At 41.5% G+C, this 20,108-nt stretch overlaps 1 protein-coding gene and 2 long non-coding RNA genes across 3 annotated transcripts in view; 2 read left to right on the top strand and 1 right to left on the bottom strand.

The window, feature by feature from the left end:
- The window catches only part of agrp (agouti related neuropeptide), a 6,782-nt gene extending 3,169 nt beyond the window's left edge, over nt 1–3,613 (top strand). Inside the window, exons 2-4 of the mRNA XM_062066786.1 lie at nt 382–612; nt 709–788; nt 3,382–3,613. Coding sequence (XP_061922770.1) covers nt 465–612; nt 709–788; nt 3,382–3,597 — 444 coding nt within the window. The 5' untranslated portion in view covers nt 382–464 and the 3' untranslated portion in view covers nt 3,598–3,613. The remainder of the gene's footprint in view (nt 1–381; nt 613–708; nt 789–3,381) is intronic.
- Nucleotides 382–7,730, bottom strand: LOC133662677 (uncharacterized). Its single transcript, XR_009828135.1, has 5 exons — nt 7,548–7,730; nt 7,335–7,419; nt 5,233–5,409; nt 4,653–4,756; nt 382–599 (listed from the first exon to the last, which is right to left on the bottom strand). It is a non-coding gene; the product is annotated as an uncharacterized LOC133662677 (long non-coding RNA).
- Nucleotides 7,731–15,110: 7,380 nt separating this feature from the next.
- LOC133662664 (uncharacterized) lies at nt 15,111–17,831 on the top strand. Its single transcript, XR_009828134.1, has 3 exons — nt 15,111–15,290; nt 17,125–17,335; nt 17,486–17,831. It is a non-coding gene; the product is annotated as an uncharacterized LOC133662664 (long non-coding RNA).
- The last annotated feature ends 2,277 nt before the right edge of the window (nt 17,832–20,108 follow it).

The following is a 20,108-nucleotide window of genomic DNA, read 5'->3' as shown; positions in this document are numbered from 1 at the left end:
TAGTCCTCCCAATTTTAAATCGATTCATAATTTTAAAAAAATTGATTAAAAAAAAAGTGAGAAAAAAACCCATATAGATATATATATATTTTTGTAAAAACATTTTTATATATATATGTATACATATATATTCTAAATCGATTCATAAATTTGAAAAATCGACTTTAAGAATATATATTTTATATATATATACACACACACATATATATATATATATATATATATATATATATATATATATATATATATATATATATATATATATATATATATATATATATATATATTATCCCCTGCTGATAGCATCATACAAAGAAATGAACAGTATGGAAATGTTATGATGTGGTTGTTTATTCTTCAACTAAAAACGTTTCTCCCTAGTCAGGAGGGGACTTGGCTGGAAAGAGAAAGGACTCCACAAGTTTGACTGAAAAAAGTTTAAGCAGCACCACAGTCACTCCAAAATGGCGAGATCTTTGCTGCTCTCCTGCTGGGCCTTCGGTCTGCTGACGCTTTCGTCTGCGCTGGTCCACCAGAACCTCCAAAACCTCCAGGCGGACAACGTCCTGGCGGCCCAGGGCCAGCCTGACTCCTCCTACCTGTCCGAAACGGGTCAGTGATTTTTGACGGTGATGCTGTGGTAGTCAAGTGACTCATTTGACACTTAAATATATGATTTATTATGTGTCTGTTTATTTGAATGGGCAGAAAGAGGCCCTGCGCTCGCCCTCCTTCCTGGCGACTCAGTGGAAGATCACTTCCTGATGGCGGCGGGCTCTTATGCCGAGGTGAGGCTGATGATGGGCCTCAAAATTAGGCCCCTAATTTTCAAACTACCTAAATCAAATCCTACTAACCCGAAACCTAACTTAAAGGGGAACTGCACTTTTTTGGGGGAATGTTGTTTATCATTCACAATCCTTATGTAAGACAAGAACACATATGTTTTTCTTTTTTTTAATGCACTCTAACTCGTAAATAAACGCTAACAAAAGTCGACTAACAATGGAGCGTACACCACGGGTCCCCAAACTTTTTGACTTGGGGGCCGCTATTGATGGGTCCGGCAACACCGATGCATCGGCGCATGCGTTGAGCTCATAAAGCAAAACCGTGTGTCGGTGCGCGTACCGCTTTTAGAAAGTCACGTGACCGATTAAGAGCTGTTTCGGTCACGTGACCGATACGCGAACTGTGTCGCACTGACGCCTCCTCTGTGCCCTGTGAGCGGGTCTTTTCTACAGCCGGAGAAATAATAACTAAGAAAAGAAATTGTCTAAAATTTAATACGTTGGAAAAACTGGTTTTTTTTAAATAAAAATGTGTAAAAAAAAAATTTTTTTTAAATCCCAAGCATCTTCATTCACAACACGTTCTCTTAGATTTCCATGTTATGATACATGTTCACATTATTTATTGACTGTATTTAAAAAAAGATAAAAATATATTTGTATTTAAATGAAGGTATGAAATAATCCTAAATGAAATACAATGACTTGGTTTATATTATTGTATATACTAGGTCATAAAATCAGTGTCAGTTGAGTCGGTCCATAGGTTGCCTGTAGGGATTTTTAATGTCCAGCAGATGTCAGTATTTAGTGACACAGTATCGACACAGTATCAATACACTTTTGCAATGTGTCGAAACGCTTCATGACGCCTCATCAACCCATCACTAGTGGCCGCAATGGGTTAAAAATAAATAAATAAATAAATACAAAAAAAAAAAGTATATATATATATATATACATATATATATATATATATACTACCGTTCAAAAGTTCTGGGTCACATTGAAATGTCCTTATTTTTGAAGGAAAAGCACTCTACTTTTCAATGAAGATAACTTTAAACTAGTCTTAACTTTAAAGAAATACACTCTATACATTGCTAATGTGGTAAATGACTATTCTAGCTGCAAATGTCTGGTTTTTGGTGCAATATCTACATAGGTGTATAGAGGCCCATTTCCAGCAACTATCACTCCAGTGTTCTAATGGTACAATGTGTTTGCTCATTGGCTCAGAAGGCTAATTGATGATTAGAAAACCCTTGTGCAATCATGTTCACACATCTGAAAACAGTTTAGCTCGTTACAGAAGCTACAAAACTGACCTTCCTTTGAGCAGATTGAGTTTCTGGAGCATCACATTTGTGGGGTCAATTAAACGCTCAAAATGGCCAGAAAAAGAGAACTTTCATCTGAAACTCGACAGTCTATTCTTGTTCTTAGAAATGAAGGCTATTCCACAAAATTGTTTGGGTGACCCCAAACTTTTGAACTATAGTGTGTGTATATATATATATATGTATATATATATATATATATATATATATATATATATATATATATATATATATATATATATATATATATATATATATATATATATATATCTACTGTATATACATCACGTTATCGATGGGAAAATGCATTTTTAGACAATATGATTTGCCTGAGCGGCTAGGAGACGCCGAGAGTAACAAGTGGTAGAAAATGGATTAGAAAGGACGGATTTAAAAAAAGAATAATTAAAATGATTATTATTATTCAAAAAAAACATTTTTTAACTTGGGACTTTCCGCGGACCGCCCACAAAACGGCGCATCCTGAAGCGACTGTCAGAAAGTGGCTTGAAGATGATCTGTAAAACATAATCTATGCAACATTTTGACTAAGGAACCACCATTACATGTTATGTAGACCAGTGGTCCCCAACTTTTTTGTACTTGCTTGTACTATGCTTGAAAATTTGTCCCACGGACCGGGGGGGGGGGGGGGGGGGGTTTACAAACAAAAACATTTTTATTTTTTTGTCATAAAGAAACACAATAATGTGTGCTTGCGGACTGTATCCCTGCAGACTGTATTGATTTATATTGATATATAATGTATATATTGTGTTTTTATGTTTACTTAATTAAAAAATATATATATATTTTTTTTTTTTAATTTTTAATTTTTTTAAATTTCTTGTGCGGCCGCAGCCCGGTACCAATCGTTGCGCGGACCGGTACCGGGCTGCGGCCCGGTGGTTGGGGACCACTGATGTAGACCACAAAGAAGTGTTTTCAATTCAGAAAAAAAAAATCATAATATGACTACTTTAACGCGCCCTATAATCCGGTGCGCCTTTTGTATGAAAATAGACCCGACTAGACCCGCTCATCGGCAGTGCGCCTTATTATCCGGTGCGCCTTATAATCCGGTGCGCCCTATGGTCTGGAAAATACGGTATGTGTTCTTGTCTTACACAAGGATTGTGAATGATGGGAACAAAATTACCCCAAAATTGCAGTTTCCCTTTAACACTAGAACCCCAACCCAAAACCCCTTGTTGTCGCTCAAATGTGACCTTGTCAACGTCCTCTTGCAGGACTCTGTGGCAGCAGCGGTGGCGGCGGCGGCGGCGTTGCAGCAGCAGCAAGGCCGCGCCATGCGCTCGCCTCGCCGCTGCATCCCTCACCAGCAGTCGTGTCTGGGCTACCCGCTGCCGTGCTGCGACCCCTGCGACACCTGCTACTGCCGCTTCTTCAACGCCATCTGCTACTGCCGCCGCGTGGGCCACGCCTGCCCGCCTAGACGCACCTAACACACCAGCATGTTCTCGTTAGCCAGGGAATAAATGTCTTCAAATATCAACTTGACGTCTTCTGAGTTTGTTTTTGTTTGTCCGCCAGCAGGGCGAGGCGATGAGCTCGTTAGGTTGGTGTGACCACACCAAGCCAGAGGGGTTCGACCCTTCCCCTTGCTTTCAACTTTTCTGGTCCTCTTATTCATTTTACATTTTTTTTAAGTTCTAAAAAATAAAGCTGAAATATATTGCACCACCCACCTATAGGGGGAACTCATAACGTGGTGTACAGCGATATATACAGTCGTGGTCAAAAGTTTACATACATACTTTTTGTTTCATCTGACCACAGAACTTTTCTCCGGAAGGTCCTATCTTTGTCCATGTGATGTCAGATGAAACAAAAATTGAGCTGTTTGGAGGAGAAAAGCAGAGGTCTTTAATTCCAGGAACACTACACCTAGCGTCAAGCATGGTGGTGGTAGTATTATGCTCTGGGCCTGTTTTGTTGCCCTAACCCTAACCCTAACCAGGGAGGACTTCCTAGTGGCCTTGAGGGCCCTCTTTTCTGCCCTGAAGGGGAGGGGCTACTCTAGGTCCTTCCTCAGGCGGCAGTTGAGGGTCTTCTTGCACCGGAAGGGGCCTCCCCCTGGGACTACCATGATTCCTCTGATCACCACCTACTCTCCCTCGGCCGTACAGGTCGCTAGGAAGGTCAAAAACAACTTCCAGACCTTGACCTTTGTGGAGAGTAGTGGGAGGCTGCCGGAGCATTTTGTGGTGCCGGCCTACCGGAAGAACCCCAACTTGAGTGATCTGCTGGTCAGGGCCCGGGTCAGCTCATTGAGAGACCCGCCCTCCATTCGGAGGGACCCCCTTTTCCGCCACTCACCATGGTTGGTGAATCCCCACAACGGCAAGGTTTTTTAGCCGTGGTGCCGTGGTGGCCGACACACCAAGAACTGTGTACGTGATTCGGTGTAATCTACGTGGGTGAGACGGGCAATACCTTGGCCAGGAGATTCGCCCAACACAAGCACAACATCGTTAGACACAAAAGTACCAACACTCACCTGGTTCAGCACTTTGTCCGACACGGGTGGTCTTCCGTCCGGGCGACTGTCGTAGAAATGGATCCCAAACGGAGCCTCGCCCAACAGAGAGGAGAAGGGGTTACCTTATGTCAAAAAAGATTTACGACCTTAAGGTCAAAAGGTCACAGGGGGGTGGGGTGAAGGGGAGGTCAGAAGGAGGCGGGGCTGAGGGGGGAATACACCTTATGTCAAAATGTGATTGATGGCCCTGTAAGAGGAGGGGTGGGGTGAAGGGGAGGTCAGAAGGAGGCGGGGCTGAGGGGGAGACACCTTATGTCAAAATGTGATTGATGGCCCTGTAAGAGGAGGGGTGGGGTGAAGGGGAGGTCAGAGGAAGGTGGGGCTAAGGGGGGAGACACTTTATGTCAAAATGCGATTTACGACTTTTTGAGTATTAACACATGTACGTACACACACACACACACACTGGTATATGTGAATGGTAAGTCTTTGTTAGTACGAGCATTAAGAGAAAATGGAAAAGATGGAGAAAGCTGTTGTTTTAGTAGGCATGATTAGCGAAACGCCAGTTTCAATTTATAAAAATGATAAAACTTACTACGACGCTCCTCGGAAAAGTAGGATTTTTTGGCCTCATGTCGTTGGTTTTTCTGTGCCAGTCTCCGTGCTCCTAAAATCAACGGATCCTATCAGCCTCAGTCGACCGAACCAGACGTCTTTTCTTTGGAGTCTTTTAACTCTGAATGCGGGGTGTTTACTCCGGTGGTGGTGGTTCCTATAGCGGCATGGCGAGAGTGTATGGGAGAAATGAAGGAGAAGATAGACGTCTTGTTTCGAAGCAGCCGAAATTGGAAATGCGTACTGACGACGAAAAGAAGGTTGTCTTTTGAGACCACACCCCCGACGGAGTACGAAAGGACCTCCCCTGCCAATACATCAACCAATAGTATTTAAAAACAATCTTTCTACTAGTCTGATTGGTCGAAACTTTTTACGGGGCTCCTCCCCTTTGAAAACAATACGCCCCTCATTTTTTGACTAATTTGTTGGAAAAGTGGTCAAAAGTCATGAAAATGTTTAAAAATGACACTGATACCATTACCATAAGTCTCGCCGCTGACCTCGTGAGTCTATGGATGCCCAATATGTCCAGAAAAATCTAAAATATCTAAAAAAATAGGGGGCCGGATTTTGGACGTCGGCGTACCGCGTTTGGGGTAGGGCCGTAGTTTGGAGACCGATGGTAAAAATTTACTATTGATGGTTAGTTTTTTTCTTTGGATTAAATAGAGAGTAAATCTAGCAGAAAATATGCATTATAAACAGAGAGAGAGAGTTTGGAGGGGTAAGAACACCCTTTTGGGACTTTCACAGCAGCACAGCAGCAGTGAGAAGACATACACAGCAAAAGTCATGAACATGTTTAAAAAATACACGCGTAAGAAACAGCACAATTAGGGTATGAATAAATATTTTAAGCAAAGTTACCATCTTTATTGATAGTTTTTATTTTTTTGTTTTTGGCGGGATGAAATCACACACACACACACACACACACACACACACACACACACACACACACACACACACACACAGCAAATTGGTTGGTATGCGGTTTATTGTTGGCAGCTGGTTTTTATTGACAAAACCATGCTCGAAGAGATAGGTAGAGACAGGTGCTTTTTTGCTGACAAAACTATGCTCAAAGAGAGTGGTAGAGACAGATTTAAGGCGGGAGAATTTGCCGAAGCAAGCAACCATGTCTTTTAAAACAGGTTCTTAACAAACATATGTTTTTTAGATTAGGTACTCAAGCATATTTAAAGAGAAAAAAACTATGTCCGTTTGATTTTACAAAGTTGGAAAATGACTCACAGGGTGTTGTTTAATATTATGCATATTCATTATTTTGTTTTATAGAGGGAATATGGGAAGATTTTAAAGCGAGTGCATTTTTACAAACACAGTTTGAGGAGTCAGATTTTCATTTTTACAAGAAAAAACATACAATATACTTACGGTATGAATAAATATTTTTAAACAAAGTTACCATTTTTATTGTTAGTTTTTTTTTTTTTGGCGGGATGAAATCACACGCACACACTTGGCTCTGGAAGAGGAGTGGGTGTTAATTTTGGGGGGACCTAAGACCGAGAGAGTCATATTACACACACACACACACACACACACACACACACACACACACACACACACACACACACACACACACACACACACACACTGTCAGCAAATGGTTGGTATGTGGAGAAAAGTTGGAAAAGTGGTCAAAAGTCCCCAAAAAGTCTAAAAATTACACCCGGGTACCACTCCAACAAGTCCCGCCGCAGGCATCGTGAGTCCGGGGGTGCTGACATGTCCAAAACGCCCCAGTAAAGTTGCAGGACGATTGAAATATATTTTTGTATAATAACTCAGATACGGTAACACTAGCGAGCAGTAGATATTTAAACTGGGAAAAAACTATGTCCGTTTGATTTTACAAAGTTGGAAAATGACTCACAGGGTGAGTTAAAACTATTAAAATGTGTAATATTATGCGTATTCATTATTTTGTTTTATAGAGGGCTTGTGGGAAGAATCTAAAGTGATTGCTTTTTTACAATCACAATTTGGTAGGTACGATTTTTATTTTACAAGAAAAAACATACAATATATATATATATATATACATTTACTTACAGATGTTTCTTTTACGCCTCTGGCGCGTTGGACGCCTTTAACGGGTCTCCCGCCAAAAAGTGTCGAGGAGGTTGACATTGAAGAACTGGTTGCAAAAGAGGATGAAGACGAGGAAGCTTTTTTACTACAAAAGAGTGCCATCATTGAAGAATTGTGCCGGGACAACATTGTCAAAAAAGACGCCGAATGTCCCGCCATTGAAGAGCTACTCACCAATGACGTTCCAGCGGAGGCTGAAGGCTTGCTCGCGGTGAAAGAAGAGGGGTTTTTCCCACAAAATACTCTCTACACCGAAGACTTGCTTGAGGACAACATTATCGAAAAAGACGACAAAAGTCCTACACCTATCTGCGGTAAGTTTTTTTTTGTTGTTGCATGTTTTTTAAGCGGCTGTAGGAGATGTTCACACTAGACTGTCTTTTTGCAAAATGAATTTGGCGCTCTTAGAAGTAGGCGGGGTCGTACTTAGGAGGTGGGGGTTTGTTTCCGAGTACGAATGTGAAAGTGTTGAGTGAAATCGACAGCGCCACATGCGGCTAAAGTCGTTTGTTTTTTATTTTTATTTTGCAGGCGCTAAGAAGATAAAGAAGAAGAAGAGGAAGAGTCGTGAGCTGAGGAGACTGGAGCGAAAAATACAACAGATCAAACAAAACTACAAGATATTGGCTCGTACCTTTGAGACGATGTTTAACAGTGTTTAATACATGTTTGATTGATATAACCGCTTTATTGATATTTTTAAGAATTTGCCTCTGCCGGTCCAAAGAGTTATGCCTACCAAACCCTTCAGGGTAAAAAAACTGTGCTGCGTGCCAAGGGAATCACTCAAACCCGTGAGTGTTGCGAGAGGGTCAACTTTGACAGTGTCAAAGATTTGGTGGAGGGTTATCTACAGGGAGAGGAAACGGGTGAGATATACACGCCACATCAACAAATTGTTCGCGATAAAAGGGGCTTCCTTTTAAAAAACACTTCATTTGAAAAGAAGTTTAGAGTGGTGTACGACAAGAGACGTCTCTTTTCTAACGGAAAAACGTTGCCATTTGGGTATTAGAAAAAATATTGAAAAAATGGAACAAGTAGACTTTGAGCCTAGATTTTATACACCTTTTTCATGCTTGATTGTAGGGCCTAGCGGTTGTGGAAAGACTTTTTTTGTAAAACGTATATTGGAAAATTGTGAACATGTCATGAATTCTGTACCCGATAACATTGTGTGGATTTATACTTCCTTCCAGCCCATCTATGCTGAACTAAAAAAGATGAATAAAAAAATAAAATTTGTTAAAGGATTGCCTGATTCTTTTGAAGATGAAAACTTGTTTCCGTACGATCAGACTCATTTGGTTATTTTGGACGATGTTATTTTTGAAGCTTCCAATCATCCTGAAGTGGTTAAAATTTTCACTCAGTACAGACATCATCGAAATATGAGCGTTATGATGCTGACCCAGAATGTTTTTCATCAAGGTAAATTTTCACGCACAATTAGCTTAAACTGTAATTATATGATACTGTTTAAGAACCCGAGGGACAGATTGCAGATTAACGTGTTGGCTCAGCAAATGTTTCCCTCACAAAAAAGTTTTTTCTTGGAAAGTTTTGCGGACGCTACTTTGGACGAGCATGGGTATTTACTGGTTGACCTGACACCTTTTTGCCCAGATCAATACAGACTAAGGTCGGGCTTGCTTCCGCATCAGTGGCCTGTTGTGTACGTGCCAAAAACATAATTTCAAAAATGTCAAAGCGTGTAAAAAGGAATGGTCCTATGTTAAAAGCTCTGTACCATGCAGCGCCTCAAAAACGTCGAGACATTTTGAGTTACGGGTCTCCAGACTTTATTAGGACGCTGTGTGAAATTGCTTTAAACATTTTAAAGGGTAATGTTCCCTTATCTCCATCTCAATTTGCTAAACTTAAAAAACAAAAGAAAATCATCAGACTGCTGGCTGATAAAAGGACCGGACTAAAACGCAAACGTCAGACTCTAATGAAACAGTCGGGCGGATTTCTTTTACCCTTGCTCTCTACAATCATACCGTTTATAGGAAGTCTTATCGGAGGATTGAGTGGAAAAGGTTAAAGATGAAAAAGGCTCAAAAAATGTTTCTCCTATCTCCCCACCAATTAAATCGTTTAACTCGAACTGAGCAGAGCATCAGACACTCGGCAGAGGATGATCTGGACGCTAAAATGAAAACCGTCTTAAACGAACATGGAATGAATCCTCATGAAAAAATAAAAATGTACGACACCTTAATGCAAAGATATCTTAGTTTGGTAAAGCAGGGCCAGCGTGAGGAAAAAAAGATGACTGTGACTTTACACAAGGATTCAAAGGATGACCCGTGGAACTTCCCTGATGATAAAACGCTGGATAAACCAAGGAACACAGCCGGGGAGCCGGAGGATGTCACGATGGCCCAAGTTATAAAAAACCTCCCCCATCGCGATCGTAGCAATGCCGAGTACATTATGAAAAAATTATCCGAGAATGATAAGGGGTGGACCGCCAAAGGAGAGTTTGTTCAAAGCGGAACACCGGTGCAAGGATCTCATATGATCGATTTACTAAAACACCTAATGCAACGGACCAAAAGACCACAGAACCGTCCACCCGAGGGATGGAAAACATTTTTAACAGCGTTGTCGGAGCTAAACGTCCCTGTCTCAACCATTCATAACCCAGGAGCACGAGATCAATACAGACGTCTAAAAGCGGGTGTGGAGTTTGAACCGGCATGGAATGAAGAAGAGAAACGGGTTGGTTTGGAAAATGAAACATTTCTAACCCCTGAGAGGAAAAGAAAAAGTAAAAAAGTGACATTATCCCCGCGTTGGTTAAACCTTGAATGATGTGACATAAACTTTTGTTTTAATAAAATGTTTTTATTCATCAAACGCATTGTGTACAGCATTTTCATTTCAACGATTCAAAAAAGTTTCTAAACAACAGATGGATTGTACGTTGCAGCTCCTACTATTATTCTTATTTAAGCAAGTACATCGTTGCAATTTTTTAACCAGGGTATATGCTTCAAGATCATTTTTTACTACATCATCATCGTATAAAGACAAAACTTGTTTAAAAGACAGTCCACAAAATCGATGGTACAGATAATAAACGCAGTGTTGACCACACACTACGGACAAAGGGTGTTGAAGCTGGAGGTCATGGTACAATATCCGATCAGACCGATTTTCCAAAAAGCTCAAGATGCTCCGTGGATAGTAGTCGAAATTGGGAGAAAATCCATAAGAATCAAAAAAAGTGGCGGTCCCATCTTCTTCCAGAGTCATCGATAACCAGTGCTCCCCCGGCCGATGTCCTTCGTGAGTGTTGACGATAAAGTAGGAGGGTGGGGTGAAGGAGTGAGTCAGCGAGATGAGTTGGTCAGAGGCCCATACACCACAAAAAACATCCCCCAACACTTGTTGCAAAAGCTTCTCCAATTGATGGTTATTCATTTCCAACATCAATAATAATCCACCAGCACTTGTCGTTTAGAATCAATTTCCAAAATAGAGTCGTAGCAGGCGTAAACCACAAGAGTGACCGTGTTGGGTAAGGGCACTCTGAATCTCATTTCCAGTCTTAAAGTTCCGTTTGAAACCCTGGACAATGCGTCGCTGTCCTCTCCCGGATTAAGATTAAACACGAACAACGAATACCCCCGCTCAAAATCTTGTCTGTTTATGCATAGAGGTAAATCTTTCAGATGCCTCCCTGTAGCACTAAAAATGTTGTAAAACTCTCTAACTGAAGCCCCCTGGTTAAATTGAGGTTGAAAAGCTTTGGAGGGAATTTGTTTTCCTGCTTGACAGAGAGTAATGTATTCTGCATTAAAATGCTGAAAATTAAAGGGGGAGAGATCCCTTCTTCCTGTGAAAGCTTCGTGATTCACCATGCCCAAAACAACGTATTTAGGCATCGTCCCCAAAAACAAATTTTCTTGGGTACATACTCTGGAATTTTCAGGGATAGAGTACGTTTTTACGCTGACCCTTGACAAAGGGTAGAGCGCGTTTCCTTTGAGTAAGGCTGAGGCGTGCCCCAATCGCACGGCCGGAGAAACGGTGACCTTTTTTGTAAAGAGAGAAGCGCCCAGCACTTTTAGACAAAAAGTACTGTCCACAGCCCCCATGAGACAAAAGGCGTCACTGGCGCGCGTGAGTTTGATTTTCACATCCACCGAGTTGAGAAGGAGTCTCTCGCTGAAAAAAATGTCGGCATGAAGCGGTCCCAGCAGGTGAACTTCTTTAGATTCGGCCGTGTAACCGCTTCTAATGTTAAGTCCTTTGTTGGGTCCATTTACCCCTGCTATAGAGTCTATAGAGGCGGCGGTGTCTTTGTAAATTAAACCAGCAGAAAATTGACTTCTGAGGGTAGCTTCAGAATAGTTTAGTAGCGTTTCAATTATTGCTCTGTAGGGGTGAGTGGCGCTGGATTGAGAAATCAGTCTATCCCCGAGCATAATGTCGCATTGGCTAAAGATGGTGTTTAGAGGATAATTGATGAGACCCACGTTTGCGTCGTTGGGGATATTTGTTCCATCGGCGCGGGTAATTTTAACCCGCAGGTAAAGTAATGTGTCATTCAGATCCAAGTACTTTTCACCTTCTCCCGGGATAAAAAATTCGATAGGTCCTCCATCTGATATGGCAGATAATGGTCGTACTTCTGTGTAGGTTTTATCTTCGATAGACATTTGAGTCATAGGAGCTGAAAATAAATCCAGTTCAGCCATCGTGCATTCGGATGAATTTTGATGTAAAAGAGCCATCTTTTTTTAAAATATATCGTGCGAGGTGTCAGTGGTCCTTCTCTTTGTAAGTCTTTCGCCGACTGATTTTTTTTTCCCTAGGCGTCTACGTTTTTTATTAACCCTCGAGACACGTCGCCCTGGGGGTCTCTTTCGGGGTTGTCTAGCCAGGACCATTATTCCCCCCGATCCATCTTGTACTCCTCGACCCGTTTTTCCAACGGCTTGACTGAATACGTCGGAAGCGATATTTTTTGCCGCTGTTTTAAGATGAGGTTTGGCCAAGGCGAAACCTCTTTTCACCAGAGGCGAAACAAAACGAAACAACCTTGAAAACACAGAGCCTATCCCACGCCCGTACATCACAGGCGAACCTGCGAAACCGGGGAGGGAACCCCCCACTTGGCTTTCATAATAACCCACTAAACGTAGAGGGTTGTGCATGGGTTGACTCATTTTCAATGTTGTTGTTTTTACTTTCTGACGGGTCTAAAGTGGAGCTTCACAATAGTCTTGCCAAAGGTAAAGTCGACGTATTTGTTCTGATCAGATTTAATCTCCACCCGTATGTTTTCAATGTGATTTTTCGAGACGGGTAAATAGTAGACAGGGTTAAAATACTTGGTGACAACGTCTCCATAAGCTCCTTGTACACTCACGATTCTCAAGAGAGGTGCATAAACGTCGCCTACTATCTGAGGACGCACCACGTCAGTGTAACAGTAAAGATGGTTGAAACCAGCATTTATATCCATCGGATAGGGGGCCGACCCTCGGTCAAACTTGATCCACTTTCCTGGTTCCACTCCCATAATGTAAGCCAGGGGAGGGGGAAAACAAAAAATAGTTTGACCCCCTGATTGATAGGAGATTCGTTTTTTAACGTCGTCAAAGGCTATCCTCACATCAGGGTCAATTTTTTGTAAAGATTCATTCAGCTCATTTATGAACCGTTTAACGGTCTCATAACACCCTCCTCTCATTTCTTGACAAAAAACTACCCCATCTTGAGGGATGTTTACGGGACCCGTGTTAGAATCCTCATCCGCTTCTGTGTTTAAGGTAGGAAAATGAAAAACTTGCGAGTCGTCTTCTGATGTGGCATCATCTTGTGCGGGGTGTACCCCTCCTTCCCTTCGTTTAAAGGTGTGCCCTGTTTTAGAGGTCTCGCGCGCCCGAAGGGGTAAAACTACCCCATCTTGAGGGATGTTTACGGGACGCCTGTTAGAATTTTCATCCGCTTCTTTGTATAAAGTATGAGAATGAAAAACTTGTGAGTTAAATACAGGGCTCTTGCTAGAATCCTTAGAAGAGTTGGGCTCAGGTGGGGGTATCTTCATCCATTCATAAAACACCCCGCTACGAACATTATACCATGAGTGAGGGTATGAAATCTCTGTTAAGCCCACCTCCCATGACCCTGCTAAATCTATATGTTGAGTCAAATCTATCTGGTAATGGGAACTTTTGTTTTTTTTAAACACATTGAGGCTGGCATTTGAAGGTAAGGTGAGGTAAAAACCCTCGTAGGAATGATCCATAATGCTCGTTGATCTTTTGTCCTCACGACTGGGAGTCTCATCATGGCATCAGATTGTTTTATACATTTGTAAGGTGGTCAGCGTCCACCCAACTGTTGAATTTTTCGGGCCAGTTTTTCCAGCGCACTAGAACTTCTTTTTTGCCATTAACCGTCCGTCGTTTTAAAATTTCTTCCACGTGGTAGAGCTTGTTCTCGCTCTCTTTTACTTTTTGGAGTTCGGCTTCGTAAAAAGAACCCTCTATTATTTCTCCGTCAAAATCTTTCAGTTTGTATGCAGGGGGAGTGCGAGGGAGACGTCTGTTTATTGTAAACACCTCGTTTGTAAAACTTTGTTCGTATTTTTTATCAAATACTCCTCTCACTTTAGATATTCTCACCGTATCTCCCGTGACAAATTTGTATTTGTGTTTGGACGCTGTGTTTGAACCATAAAGATTTTCAAACACTTGAGGAGTATTTTCCAAAGTTACATCAGCGGGTTTCATTTTAATACTGCTGTGATATCCGTGGTTGTAGCTTTTTAACAAGTCTTGTAAGACGTCTAGGTACCGCCTAGTATTATTGGCTGTAAAATATCTCCACATTTTTCCTTTCAAAGTACGATTAAATCTTTCAACCACCGAGGCTTTGAGATCGCTGGCTGTAGAAAAATGTACAATATTGTATTTCTTCATCAGAGCTTGAAAACTTTTGTTAAAAAATTCTTTTCCCGCGTCAGTTTGTAGTTTAAGAGGGATTTGGCTTTCCTCTAACACCGATTGAAACGAATTAACCACATCCTCGGCTGTCTTTCTCTTCAAAACCCTTGCGTAAGCCTTCTTGGAAAATACATCAATGACCGTTATTAAATAATTAAAACCGTCGTTATATTTAACCAAGGCTTGCATGTCACAAAGGTCAGCTTGAAATTGATTTAATGGTCTAGGTACAAAGACTCTGTTTCTTGGAAAATTGATGCGAACCGGTTGATGGAGTGTATAGGCATCTTGACCCATTAAATATTCTTGAACTTTTTCTCTTTTGACATGTTGCCCCGTTTCATCCTGTACAGCTCTACGGAGTCGATCTACCCCTCCAAAACTACCAGGGTGTGCGGGTGTATAGTACGCTTTTTCCATAGCTTTGTTCATTGTGAAAAGACACAGAAAAATGACCTCGGTTTGCTTGGTACACATTTCTTTTATTCATTCATGAAAAAACAATACAGTGTATCTAAAACATTTTGTTTTTATTATAAAAAAACAACACAGTGTATCTAAAACATTTTGTTTTTATTATAAAAAACAACACAGTGTATCTAAAACATTTTGTTTTTATTATAAAAAACAACACATTGTATCTAAAACAATTTTTCTATAAACTATAAACTATAATCAACGTTTGATATAAAACAGGTATACCGTAGGTACATTTAATCGCATTATGTAGTTTTTGTAGTTCAAACAAAACATTAACGGAGATGTCTTTTTCAATGATGTTACCTGCAAGCAAGCCTTCGATGTCGGGGTCTTTGGTAAAAAAAAAAAAAAAAAAAAAGGTCTCCTCTTCTTCCACCACAAGCGACCCTTCAATGTCAAAACACTTTTGGGTCCTTTAAAGACCAACGCTCCTTCAAGACCAACCAGCATGCCAGAGGCATAAAAATCTGTAAGTAAATGTATATATATATTGTATATTGTATGTTTTTTCTTGTAAAAATGAAAATCTGACTCCTCAAATTGTGTTTGTAATGCACTCGCTTTAAAATCTTCCCATATTCCCTCTATAAAACAAAATAATGAATACGCATAATATTAAACAACACCCCAAAAGTCATTTTCCAACTTTGTAAAATCAAACGGACATAGTTTTTTTCAGTTTAAATATCTACTGCTCGCTAGTGTTACCGTATCTGAGTTATTATACAAAAATATATTTCAATCGTCCTGCAACTTTACTGGGGCGTTTTGGACATGTCAGCACCCCCGGACTCACGATGCCTGCGGCGGGACTTGTTGGAGTGGTATCCGGGTGTAATTTTTAGACTTTTTGGGGACTTTTGACCACTTTTCTAACTTTTCTCCACATACCAACCATTTGCTGACAGTGTGTGTGTGTGTGTGTGTGTAATATGACTCTCTCAGTCTTAGGTCCCCCCAAAATTAACACCCACTCCTCTTCCAGAGCCAAGTGTGTGCGTGTGATTTCATCCCGCCAAAAAAAAAAAAACTAACAATAAAAATGGTAACTTTGTTTAAAAATATTTATTCATACCGTAAGTATATTGTATGTTTTTTCTTGTAAAAATGAAAATCTGACTCCTCAAACTGTGTTTGTAAAAATGCACTCGCTTTAAAATCTTCCCATATTCCCTCTATAAAACAAAATAATGAATATGCATAATATTAAACAACACCCTGTGAGTCATTTTCCAACTTTGTAAGATCAAACGGACATAGTTTTTTTCCAGTTTAAATATGCTTGAGTACCTAATCTAAAAAACATATGTTTGTTAAGAACCTGTTTTAAAAGACATGGTTGCTTGCTTCAACAAATTCTCCCGCCTTAAATCTGCCTCTACCACTCTCTTTGAGCATAGTTTTGTCAGCAAAAAAGCACCTGTCTCTACCTATCTCTTCGAGCATGGTTTTGTCAATAAAAACCAGCTGCCAACAATAAACCGCATACCAACCAATTTGCTGTGTGTGTGTGTGTGTGTGTGTGTGTGTGTGTGTGTGTGTGATTTCATCCCGCCAAAAACAAAAAAATAAAAACTATCAATAAAGATGGTAACTTTGCTTAAAATATTTATTCATACCCTAATTGTGCTGTTTCTTACGCGTGTATTTTTTAAACATGTTCATGACTTTTGCTGTGTATGTCTTCTCACTGCTGCTGTGCTGCTGTGAAAGTCCCAAAAGGGTGTTCTTACCCCTCCAAACTCTCTCTCTCTGTTTATAATGCATATTTTCTGCTAGATTTACTCTCTATTTAATCCAAAGAAAAAAACTAACCATCAATAGTAAATTTTTACCATCGGTCTCCAAACTACGGCCCTACCCCAAACGCGGTACGCCGACGTCCAAAATCCGGCCCCCTATTTTTTTAGATATTTTAGATTTTTCTGGACATATTGGGCATCCATAGACTCACGAGGTCAGCGGCGAGACTTATGGTAATGGTATCAGTGTCATTTTTAAACATTTTCATGACTTTTGACCACTTTTCCAACAAATTAGTCAAAAAATGAGGGGCGTATTGTTTTTAAAGGGGAGGAGCCCCGTAAAAAGTTTCGACCAATCAGACTAGTAGAAAGATTGTTTTTAAATACTATTGGTTGATGTATTGGCAGGGGAGGTCCTTTTGTACTCCGTCGGGGGTGTGGTCTCAAAAGACAACCTTCTTTTCGTCGTCAGTACGCATTTCCAATTTCGGCTGCTTCGAAACAAGACGTCTATCTTCTCCTTCATTTCTCCCATACACTCTCGCCATGCCGCTATAGGAACCACCACCACCGGAGTAAACACCCCGCATTCAGAGTTAAAAGACTCCAAAGAAAAGACGTCTGGTTCGGTCGACTGAGGCTGATAGGATCCGTTGATTTTAGGAGCACGGAGACTGGCACGAAAAAACCAACGACCTGAGGCAGAAGATTTCGTCTCCCAAGTAGCGCTAAACAAAATTCTTCTCTCACGCAACTCATCCAGCGTCGGGTAAGTAAACAAGCTTCCTTTTACACGTTTTTCCATCGGAGAAGGATCATGCCACAAAATATCAGGCATTGTCAAACTTAAAACATCCCAATCCACGGTTGATAGCGACGATGCAATCGAAAAAGGGCTTTCGTCTCTTCTCTCTTTCAGCTGAAACAAACAGATATCTCCCATCTGGTATCGGAAAACGTATCCAAAAGATCCAATCATTCCATAACCCTCCAAGCACCACTTCTCACGCAAAGACTCGGTTGGAGGAATTTGAGTACGATTCAAAAAAATCCTACTTTTCCAAGGAGCGTCGTAGTAAGTTTTATCATTTTTATAAATTGAAACTGGCGTTTCGCTAATCATGCCTACTGAAACAACAGCTTTCTCCATCTTTTCCATTTTCTCTTAATGCTCGTACTAACAAAGACTTACCATTCACATATACCAGTGTATGTGTGTGTGTGTACGTACATGTGTTAATACTCAAAAAGTCGTAAATCGCATTTTGACATAAAGTGTCTCCCCCCTTAACCCCACCTTCCTCTGACCTCCCCTTCACCCCACCCCTCCTCTTACAGGGCCATCAATCACATTTTGACATAAGGTGTCTCACCCTCAGCCCCGCCTCCTTCTGACCTCCCCTTCACCCCACCCCTCCTCTTACAGGGCCATCAATCACATTTTGACATAAGGTGTATTCCCCCCTCAGCCCCGCCTCCTTCTGACCTCCCCTTCACCCCACCCCCCTGTGACCTTTTGACCTTAAGGTCGTAAATCTTTTTTTGACATAAGGTAACCCCTTCTCCTCTCTCCCAACGCCACAGGGCGGAACTTCTTTGGATCACCAGGTTGGGCACCAGGCATCCGGGAGGCCTCAATGAGGCGTGAGTGCAAGCCCGTTGGATTGTCGATGGACCGTGCACATCCCCCTCTTACTTCTCTTCTTTATTTTCCTTCTATACCCCCACCCCCCTCTAACTGGTGTTTTGCAGAGAGTAAATGGTACAATGAAAAAGGAGGATTACCTCCAAATTCTTCAGGACAACCTAAAATTATCAGCCCGGAGGTTGGGACTTGAGCGCAGTTGGGTGTTCCAACAGGACAATGACTCCCAAACACACGTCAAAAGTGGTAAAGGAATGGCTAAATCAGGCTAGAATGAAGGTTTTAGAATGGCCTTCCCAAAGTCCTGACTTAAACATGTGGACAATGCTGAAGAAACAAGTCCATGTCAGAAAACCAACAAATTTAGCTGAAACTGCACCAATTTTGTCAAGAGGAGTGGTCAAAAATTCAACCAGAAGCTTGTGGATGGCTACCAAAAGCGCCTTATTGCAGTGAAACTTGCCAAGGGACATGTAAGCAAATATTAACATTGCTGTATGTATACTTTTGACCCAGCACATTTGCTCACATTTTCAGTAGACCCATAATAAATTCATAAAAGAACCAAACTTCATGAATGTTTTTTTGTGACCAACAAGTATGTGCTCCTCCACATGGAGAGGAGCCAGATGAGGTGGTTCGGGCATCTGGTCAGGATGCCACCCGAACGCCTCCCTAGGGAGGTGTTTCGGGCACGTCCGACCGGTAGGAGGCCACGGGGAAGACCCAGGTTACGTTGGGAAGACTATCTCTCCCGGCTGGCCTGGGAACGCCTCGGGATCCCTCGGGTGGAGCTGGACGAAGTGGCTGGGGAGAGGGAAGTCTGGGCTTCCCTGCTTAGGCTGCTGCCCCCGCGACCCGACCTCGGATAAGCGGAAGAAGATGGATGGATTTGTTTTAAGTTCTAAAAAATAAAGCTGAAATATATTGCACCACCCACCCATAGGGGTAACTCATAACGTGGAGTACAGCGATATTAAACAGTCGTGGTCAAAAGTTGACATACATCATTTTTGTTTCATCTGACCACGGAACTTTCCTCCAGAAAGTATTATCTTTGTCCATGTGATGTCAGATGAAACAAAAATTGAGCTGTTTGGCCACAATACCCAGCAATATGTTCGGAGGAGAATAGATGAGGCCTTTAAACTCAGGAACACCATGCCTACCGTCAAGCATGGTGGTGGTAGTATTATGCTCTGGACCTGTTTTGCTGCCAATGGAACTGGTGCTTTAAATGGGACAATGAAAAAGGAGGATTACCTCCAAATTCTTCAGGACAACCTAAAATCATCAGAACTACCAACCTAACATGCCAGAGGCTGTTCACCTTGGAGACCTGCTGCGGATATGGGTACGGCCTGGCGCGAGATTTACACCTTATAAATAAATAATAAATGATAAATGGGTTATACTTGTATAGCGCTTTTCTACCTTCAAGGTACTCAAAGCGCTTTGACAGTATTTCCACATTTACCCATTCACACACACATTCACACACTGATGGCGGGAGCTGCCATGCAAGGCGCTAACCAGCAGCCATCAGAGGCAAAGGGTGAAGTGTCTTGCCCAAGGACACAACGGACGTGACTAGGAAGGTAGAAGGTGGGAATTGAACCCCAGTAACCAGCAACACTCCGATTGCTGGCACAGCCACTCAAGGGTTTTTAATTTGAGAGTTGAGGTTCCGCTGTATAATTTAGTAAGATTATACGAACGGATATGTACTCATGATATACAACTGTTGATCCCCTTTGTCAACATTTCATGAAAGCATACCAAAATCCCAAGAATGTGCAGGTGCGTTGATGCTTGCGTTATCAGAAAGTAGGCAAGTTTAACTTTTGTATGATTTCCTACTAAAGTCTCAATAAATCATGTTGTGCTTTGATGTCAC

Source organism: Entelurus aequoreus, linkage group LG02 (genome assembly GCF_033978785.1).
Source record: "Entelurus aequoreus isolate RoL-2023_Sb linkage group LG02, RoL_Eaeq_v1.1, whole genome shotgun sequence".
NCBI lineage: Eukaryota > Metazoa > Chordata > Actinopteri > Syngnathiformes > Syngnathidae > Entelurus > Entelurus aequoreus.
This window is presented reverse-complemented; position numbering and strand designations above follow the sequence as displayed.